At 35.9% G+C, this 10,107-nt stretch overlaps 1 protein-coding gene across 4 annotated transcripts in view; it reads left to right on the top strand.

The window, feature by feature from the left end:
* The first annotated feature begins 2,781 nt into the window (after positions 1-2,781).
* Positions 2,782-10,107, top strand: part of LOC131061992 (uncharacterized) — a 137,216-nt gene continuing 129,890 nt past the window's right edge. For all 4 annotated transcript variants that reach the window (XR_009371544.1, XM_057995823.2, XM_059216659.1 and 1 more), the window contains exon 1: positions 2,782-3,119. Coding sequence is in view for 3 of the 4 variants with exons in the window: in XM_057995823.2 (XP_057851806.1) it covers positions 2,988-3,119 (132 nt within the window). In the remaining variant the exon portion in view is untranslated. The remainder of the gene's footprint in view (positions 3,120-10,107) is intronic.

Below are 10,107 nucleotides of genomic sequence, written 5' to 3'. Positions count from 1 at the left end.
AACTGATGTACATTTGGATGTGCATTGGTCCAGTGAACTGCTTGAATATTCTTAGCTGAACTAATGCTTGGGTGCTTCCTCTTATGTTTTCAGAGTGAGTTTCATAGGGGGAGTTATGCCCACCTTAGTCTTTGATGTCAAAGGGGGAGAGATGATGTAGGATGGAAGAGATGTGAAGAAACACTGATCTGATGACACTGAGTAAGTTGTGTGTTTGTTGTTGATGAATGTTGCCATCAATGACAAAGGGGGAGATTGTTGCAGGTATGATGTTGATGGTTGTGATTGTTGCAGGTACGATATTGATGGTTGTCATTAATGGTTGTCATTGATGTCAACATATTGTTTTGAGATTGGTGATTTAGAAATGTGTTCCTGGAATCTTTGGTGCTCCAGAAGTTGTGTTATAGTTGATATTCAATGCTGAGTGATTGTGTTGATGGTGATCCAGATTTATCTATTTACAGGATATGATATTGATCGATTGTATTCATGAGTATCTTGGTTCCATTCTTATTTTTGCTAAGTTGGGTAGTGCTAAATTTTGGGTTCGGTTTAATCTAAAATTCGAGAATAAGTAATGCAATTTGTGTAGCGTATGAGTCATGATTTGGGTCTGGTATTTGTGATGGATGTAACGTGTTGATTTGATAGATGATGTGTGTTGTGGTGGTATGGTCCACTTTTCATTCCTTCCCACCACCAGAATGTTTAGTGCTGACCTATTCTTGAATCTTTGTTTGGTCGACTTAGAAAATTATGTTGTTCGGAGACAGTATAAGTAGGAGGATGATTTTAATGAATAATATAGAGGAAGAAAATTGATATACAAAAGATGTACAAGACTAAAAAGGATAAATATGATTGATGTTGATATGTGAAGTGTGTTGCTGCTGAGCGACATCAAAAGTAGTTCTGGCATTGTAGATTATGTTATAGTGGTGGAATTTTTTTTCTTTTTTCTTCCTTTAGCAGTGAGCCCTTCGACATTGAGCCACGTTTTGTAAAAATCACCTTAACCAGTGTTATATTGAGAACATTCTTTGTGGTTTTTCCCTTCTTGGGTTTTCCATGTCATATCTGATGTTCATTGTGTGATATGTTTTGTGTATGTGCTTTCATGTTATATCTGCTTTAATTAATTCTGTTGGTTATTTCAGATGTGTGAAAGAATTGAAGAAAAATTTTAGTTGTCAACTGATTCACCCCCCTTCTCAGTTGCCCAGATATTTAACAATCCACCGCAGAACTAGTATCCCCCTTCACCGAGGAGTCCACATTAGTCATAGGTCCTTTAATCTTGAGAGGCTTAGGATCAGGGGCCTTACTAGATGCCCAACATTGGAGCACTTTTGAAAAAAGAGAGTAGCGTTTCATAAACCAAAGCCCAAGTCCAACTTCCCAATTTGGATTTCAGAGTTATAAAGTTGGGAAGATTTTTACTGACCGTAGCCGAAACACAGAAATGCGCATACACCAACTTGGATTTAGTTCGGGTAATCTTGTCCACTGCCACAAAGTGCCCAAATGTATTTTCAATCCATCTAAACACCAATTCATCCTAGTATTCCAAGGGTAGTCTCGAAAGGCGAACCCATATAGGGGCAAACTTATGCAAATCGCTGTTGGGTCGAAACCTAGTTTCCATCTGCATAGAGAAAGGTGATGCTTGCCATACATCCAAAATCTAGAGAGAACCATGACAACATCCTCCTCTGCCATAAACTTAAGAAGAAATAGAGGACCAGGCATGGCGCCAGTAGAGACACTACCCTTTAGCTTCCATTTTGCAGTGGCCCATTTCCTAACCATATCAATAGTAGGTCTGAGGGAGAAGAATTTCCCCACTAGAGTATTGTTCATGTTGGACACAATACGATCTACAACTGCGTCCGGTAAGACAATAGTCGTGCCTTCCTCAGTTTGTAACTGTTCAGGGATGAAATCGGGGTTCACCCCTCCTTGAGTGCTGCCAACAAGCACATTCTTCTAGCCCTTGTCAAGTGTGCTACCATTTGGAAACAATCTCCTCATGAGTGATGGTCGCCTTAGAATTGGAAAATGTCGCGTTTAAAATTGAAAGGGGCCCTGATTCCCTGTATTGGGAAACTAAAGGTCCCAACGAAACCACCGTCTCAATACCATCTACTGTCATCTCTTTCACATGAAGAGTGGTCGTAGGGGTCCTCGTGGAATGAGAAGCCACCTTATCACCAAGGGATGCATTATCCCTAGAAAGAGTAGCATAATTCGTGACAAAGCCTATCACCGTAGCAGAGTCTGGGGGAGGATCAACAGGCGGGGGATTTGGTCCCCACCTTCCACAGACACCATGAGAGAGGAGATTCAAAATTCAAAATCAATTTAAGAGAGTGAAAATTGCAGAGAAATGTTATAGTTGCAGAGAAACTGTTTAAAAATAGAAAATTGTTTCTAATTTGTTATGACTATCTAAACAACCACTTATAATAATTTGATAAACGCCAACCTTTAAATAGTATTACTAATTTCACCAAATTCATACCTTCTATAAATACATTAACATAATTTCATTATTAGATTTTTTGTCCAAGAAAATAAGAACCATCTTTTACAAAGAAACCACTATAAGATCTCAATACTACCCAACACTTTTTGGTTTAATTTGATATACCTTCCATTTGAAAAAGATCACTTGCTATTCAACAAAACAGTCTTTAAAATATAAAACATTCATTATTTTTTATTTTTTAATATTAACAACCATGTTCTTAAATTTTTACAAGATTTGAGTTTACACTCATAATTCATTATCAAGAGAAGATAAACAAAGGAAGGTGCGCCCAGGAGAATTATAGATGCGCCTCCGTCACTGGCTATTTACGTGCCAGAGCAAAATCTTTTGGTATGCTCCACTTTGTAAAGATTGAGAGAGGATTCGGAATTGTGTAACTGGTTCCTTCGATGAGGATATGAGAACAGGTATTGTTTGGATTTAGAAATTTAGAATGGGAAAGGGGAAAAGGAGCAGGGGGAGCTTTAGCATCGCCATCAACACTCCCCAGGCTGCCAAATTACGCGATGTGGTCCATCAGAAGCTTTCAGAATTTATGGGGGATTATCCAGATATGGTTCTCGCTGTAAGTCATTTAGGGCTTTTCTATTTTCTTTCTTTCCAACATATCTGTTAAATATTAAAATGTCAGGAGACCGAGGCAACAGTGCGTAGGATTACAACAATATTTTCCTGAGGCTTTAGTTTTCTTCAATTTCTGAGGTGGTTTCGTAAATTTGGAACACTCAATCATGGATAAGTTTGTATAGGCTGATTGTTTGACAACATTTTTCTTTAGTAGGTGTAGGCTACCGCCGATTTCCAATAAATCTAGAAGAAATGCAAATAACGAGACGTCAATATTTGATACGTTCATTCTAGTTTATTTTTTCTAAACATTATTTACATATACGTTTAATATAATTTTAAAGGATAAAATTTTTGATATATTATTGCTGCCTCAAAAGCAAAGGTATAGTGGCTTATCTCTAATAGTTATGGAAGTAATCTGGATTTGATTGGCATTATGATGGACAATACACTAAATTTGGAACGAAGATGTCGGAAGCAATTAATTTCAACAATTATAACTCTAGTGAAATAAAACATTCTACAAGTAGTTAGAAATTCTAATATGGATGATAAAGCAATAATAGCAGTCAGACCGTAAATCATCAACATGAGCTGTTGAGATTACACACCCTACCCTTTATTTAACTGTCTATTACGAATGATATAGCAATTAATATTAATTAGACCCTAGATTAATATGAGTTTGAGATTGGCTAATGTAAACTGAAATCTGAGCATTCTGAGACATAGATAATTGAAATGCAAATAAGCATTACCTAGAATTCGGTCTGATGTCTACCTGAGACACTATAGCAGAGTTGGAAACTGGTAGTGAAATATTGCTTAGAGATTTCAGAAAAAAGAGAATCTGTGAATTTTGGGTCATAGGACTAGGCCCTGTGCTTGGTCTAGTCCAGGGAGACCCCAAGCGCACTTTTGTTTGCCACAAAATTTGACCTTTGGAATCTTCTGAACCTGTTTGCTGATGTGATAACTGCTTTTAAGAAAGGGTGCTGCTGAAAAGCACTTTTGGGGCCATGTTATGTTGGGAGGGAAATACGTTTGATTGTTTTGATGTCAGTATTGATTTTCATTTCACCATATTGAAATGGAGAAAATCTGCTTATGATGGAAGCTTATTGTTGAGTGGTTTGTGACCGAGTAATCCGAGACTGAGTTGTGACTGAGACTGAGACTGGGTGCTAAATGCAAATGCTTTCCATTGATATCTGATCTTAGTGAATAAAAATTACCTAGGATGATGTCCTTAAATACACAACCCCGACACATAATTCAAAACTTTTGGACCGGAAGCCGATGGATTAGAGTCAATTCTGTTATTGTTTGGCTTGGACATGGTAAATTTGAATTTCAAACTAATGGATGAGGCTATGCGTGCGATCTAGTCCAAGGGATATGGCCACACATGATTTAGTCTAGTTCTGAAGTGAAGGATTAAGCATAACATAGTAAGGTGTTCAAGGTTAGGTGCAGCTAGTGTGCCAAAAAAACCAAATCAGGTGTAATGTCCCCCCTCTGGAATATAATTAATATTAAATGATAATAATAAAATTAAAAAACAAAAGAATAAAAATAAAATAAAAATAAAAATATAAAAGAATATAACTAAATATAATCAAAATTTAATTAAGTTAATAAAGGGTCAAAAGACATGGAAGGAAAAGTTGTCTCCCTCAAACATGAGATATAAAAGGGAGAAAATAGACTCATTTGAGGGGGGATAATTTGGGAATCAGAAGTGCAGATCTGATTGTGAAAGGTTGTGTCCCTTTCAAAGGGTAGAAATAATGAAAAGTTGCACTCTTTAAAAGGGTGCTAAGGGTGTGTCTCTTGCCAAAGGGCATACATGATGAAGAGGTGTGACCTCTCCTCTCCCTCACATTGAGTGATATAAGGGAAATGAATCAAAAGCCTCCAGTGATATCACCATTGATCAGATCAGATCAGAACATTTACTAAGTTACAGACAGTAACATCCTTATTCTTGGTGGTATGCATGGGGATGTGCTTAATATGTATGCTTAATATATGAAGCCTGATAATGTTCTTATGCAGACTTTAATAGTAATATTAATGTTCTTCTGGAATCAAAATCCTCCAGTGATATCACCATCGATCAGATCAGATCAGAACTATTAAAGTTACAGACAATAACATCCTTGTTCTTGGTGGTATGCATGGGGATGTGCTTAATATATGAAGCCTGATAATGTTCTTATGAAGACTTTAATAGTAATATTAATATAGAGTTTGCGGATGTGGAGAAATCAGAATTGAAGCTTTGGGGCTTGCTCATATCCACACAATAATATTTGGGGAAAAAGCGTCTTTCTGGTATGGACTTTCTGTGCAACACCTTTACAGTATATATTTACATGACTGGGTTTCCATAACAGCATTTGTGAATCTCTGAGATAGATAATAATCAACATTCTGTATATTAATATTCTGAATATATATTTGTTTATATAAGTCTGGCTTTTGGCATAATTCTGAATATTCTGAGAAGAGATTGACAGTAGAGGGAGAATGGTTCAGACACCCTCATTATTTGTTAGAGGGAGAACGGTTCAGACACCCTCTCTGGCATATGAGGGAGAATGGTTCAGACACACTCTCTAGTACGAGGGAGAATGGTTGATAAAGACACCCTCACAAGTATGGTTTGATAGAGGGAGAATGGTTTAGAAACCTTCACAAGTGGGGCTTGATTAAAGGAGAACGGTTATTAAGACACCCTATCAAGTTACCCATTCTAGCTTGCTATGATTGGGGTTCATTAGTTAAGTAACCTTGTATTCAATTAGTAAGTTATGATCTATATCTCTACATATACAGTTGTTTGTAATTATTATTCACTTATATAATATAATTTGTAGGTTATTTTCTAACTTGTTTTCAGGTTTTCCCTTTAAAGGAGATAAAGGTACTCCCCCTCTAACCCTCCCTTATTGGCTGAGAATTGTAATCTAGGGCAAACTAGGGCACTTTACAAAAGGGGACATTGCATCAGGTACTAAACTGTGCATCTATGGAATCCATGTAAAATAGCATAAAATGAGAGAGGAAAAGGGCAAGGTATGCACTTTTCTCCTCTACATTTCTCCCCTACTTTAGTGTGTGTGCAAAACTAAATGAGCAAGCATGCCGAAGTAGAAATAAAAGAAGCAACACATAAAAAGATATAGGTTTTCCAAAATCTAGAAATTTAGGCCATTGGAACAAGTGCTGTCTTCCTTTGCCCTTGATATACAACAAACACCCATTGATCATGTCATATTGTTGAAGGAAAAGCACCGACGTGTTAAAACTTTGCATAATTTGGAAATAAGATTAGTGATAATATGCTTCCCTTGAATTGTGTGTATTACAAGGGAGTGCCCACAAATTGAGGAGAAAACAGAATGAAATTTGAAAATTATGCTTGAAAACTGAGTGTGACCTGTAAAAGAAGTTGAGAATGATTGATAAAATAAATCGAATCTAACTGATAAAGGAATTTGAGTATGGCATATGTACTTGTGATGTACTTACCTATGTGTTCAATCAATATGGAAGATTTCCCCAATTTCACCCCCAATGAAAGCGAGCATGAGGACATAGAATTTACAAACAGAAACAATACCTTGCTTGTCAATTGGCAAGATCAAGCGAAAGAAGTGATAAGACATGAACAAAGCATATGTATATTACACATGTAAAATATTATAATAAGAAAGCAAGTGATAGACATTGCAAAGAGGTCATTCAACGATTTTAGTTTACTCAAGTGGTAATAGGTTCATCTCAATAGGATCAAAAGATGTGTTATAGAAATCAATGCTCCCATGGGACTATCCTTCGTAATGCTATGCTGTGTAAGTGGAGATGGTGATGTATATGATCATGAAGAGCGTCTTTGAACAAAAGTATTGTGCAGTTGATGTTTTTTTTCAAGACAATACCTTGCTTGACATTTGGCAAGATCAAGCGAAAGAAGTGAGGACATGAACAAAGCATATGTAAATTACATATGTAAAATATAATAAAAAAGAAACCAAGTGAAAGGCATTGCAAAGAGGTCATCCAGTGATTTTAGTGTACTCAAGTGGCAATGGGTTTATCTCAATAGGACCAAAAGATGTGTCATAGAAATCAATGCTCCCGTGGGAATGTCCTTTGTGATGCTATGATGCACAAGTGGAGATGGTGATGGTATATGATCACGAAGTGCCTCTTTTAACAAAAGTATTGTGCAGTTGATGTTTTCGTTTGAGAAACTGGTTGAGATTTTGTTGCTTGTGTTTTATGCACTTTTATTTGAGTTGTTTCATTATATGTTTCTTTGTGAGCATGCTGATCATGAACATGAGAATGAATAGCAAAGAATGTATCTTTTGTAATGTTGTCTCACATTGATTTTCTTTAAGTAGGTTTGTTTGTATTGAAATATGTACTTGAGCTGTAGGGTCAACCATCATACCATCACTTAGTGTGTCTCATTGATATAAACTTTTATGTAATTTTTTCCTTGACAGTCATCACGTTTCTTATTTTTGTGCTCATCATTAATGTTGGATGTACTCATATAGTTTAGATTTTTCAACAAAACCTATATGATCATATAACTGGCATGGGGAGGGTCCTCATCATCCATTTCTTCTTGATTATACTCTTCATGTTAAGGTTCTAAAGATGTATTTCCACGATTACAAAAGTCTTCCACTTGAAGCAATTTTTTTATTAGTAAGATCTTGGATTTTATGTTTGAGTGTTACACACCTACTTAGAATGTGTCCATGTGTATGGTAATAATCACAAAAGAAAAACCATTGAAGTAATGTGGGATTCCTTTCGATATATCAAATGGTTTAATGAGAAGTAATGTGAGTTGATTTGCAATAATTGTTCTAACACTACACATGGGGGATCTGCCAATGTAGTGAACTTTCTAAATTCTTTTGGCTTGAGTTGAATTGTATTGACACGAGAATCATTAATTGCATGGGTATTGTGCTTCAATCCATTTTCATTGCCCTTGTTTTTGAAATTTGACTTTGGTGGAAACTTTTGGGAATGAGAAGTGCTAGAGATACTATAGTGGAGGTGATTACTTCTAACACAGAAGCTCATAATGGTATACACTAGCACATAATTCAGAAAATGAAATATGATTATTGAAAATCACCTTTTCCTTGATGATGGGTAGCAACTATTGATAAGTAAACATTAGAGCTCAATTTTTGGTGATTTAAAACTCATTTGAGCCAATTTAGTATAAAATCTAAGTACGTAATCATTGATTGCTTCATGCAATTCTTGTTTGCATTGTGCTAATTGTACAAATGTCACTTAACTCATTAGAGATTGATTTTTGATGGTTTGAAACTCATTTGAGCTAAAATACTTTTTAATCTAAGTACGCAATTATTGATTGCTTCATGCAATTCTTGTTTGTATTGTGCTAATTGTACAAATGTTGCTTAATTTTGATATTATGTTGGAAATGTTCAACAAATGCATTAGCTAAACTTTTGAAGGAATGAATTGAAGCATGAGATAAAGAATGAAACCAAGTGAGTGCATAATTTTTCAAGCTTTGTAAAAACAACTTAGTGAGCAAGCGCTCATCTCATCATGATGTAGTCTAAAACATGTTGCATTGAACAAATGCATGTGAACTAAGTAGCTTGCTTGTTATATCCCTTTGAGGAGATTTTTATATTTATCTTTTGCTAGTCACTTATGATGGCGGCCAAAAGTTTGGGTGGTGTTGAAGAAATAAATGGAATAGGACTGGTAGGCATAAAAGTTTAAACACATATAAGTAGACAACAAAGGATTCGTAGACACATTGGGATATGTGTAGTCAAAGTGGAAGTGTATATGGTTTGAGGCATAGAGTTAATGTGGCTAGAACTAGGCATAGCAATGAAAGGAATGGCTATGGAAGTGGTAGGCAATGGTTAAAATAATCTAAGGCCTCCCAGATTTAGTTATAAAATCTGGGGTTGGCCATGATGGGCTGCTACATTAGCCTATCAATTCTACTCGTGTTATGATCATTACTTGCAAGGGCCCTTGCAACTCTCCTGTCCTCTCTGCGAGCATGAGGACATAGAATTTACAAACAGAAACAATACCTTGTTTGTCAATTGGCAAGATCAAGTGAAAGAAGTGATAAAACATGAACAAAGCATATGTATATTACACATGTAAAATATTATAATAAGAAAGCAAGTGATAGACATTGCAAAGAGGTCATTCAACGATTTTAGTTTACTCAAGTGGTAATAGGTTCATCTCAATAGGATCAAAAGATGTGTTACAGAAATCAATGCTCCCATGGGACTATCCTTCGTAATGCTATGCTGTGTAAGTGGAGATGGTGATGTATATGATGAAGAGCGTCTTTGAACAAAAGTATTGTGCAGTTGATGTTTTTTTTCAAGACAATACCTTGCTTGCCATTTGACAAGATCAAGAGAAAGAAGTGAGGACATGAACAAAGCATATGTAAATTACATATGTAAAATATAATAAAAAAGAAACCAAGTGAAAGGCATTGCAAAGAGGTCATCCAGTGATTTTAGTGTACTCAAGTGGCAATGGGTTTATCTCAATAGGACCAAAAGATGTGTCATAGAAATCAATGCTCCCGTGGGAATGCCCTTTGTGATGCTATGATGCACAAGTGGAGATGGTGATGGTATATGATCACGAAGTGCCTCTTTTAACAAAAGTATTGTGCAGTTGATGTTTTCATTTGAGAAACTGGTTGAGATTTTGTTACTTGTGTTTTATGCACTTTTATTTGAGTTGTTTCATTATATGTTTCTTTGTGAGCATGCTGATCATGAACATGAGAATGAATAGCAAAGAATGTATCTTTTGTAATGTTGTCTCACATTGATTTTCTTTAAGTAGGTTTGTTTGTATTGAAATATGTACTTGAGCTGTAGGGTCAACCATCATACCATCACTTAGTGTGTCTCATTGAT

Source organism: Cryptomeria japonica, chromosome 2 (genome assembly GCF_030272615.1).
Source record: "Cryptomeria japonica chromosome 2, Sugi_1.0, whole genome shotgun sequence".
NCBI lineage: Eukaryota > Viridiplantae > Streptophyta > Pinopsida > Cupressales > Cupressaceae > Cryptomeria > Cryptomeria japonica.
The sequence above is the reverse complement of the archived record's forward strand: the minus strand, read 5'-3'. Positions and strand labels throughout refer to the sequence as shown.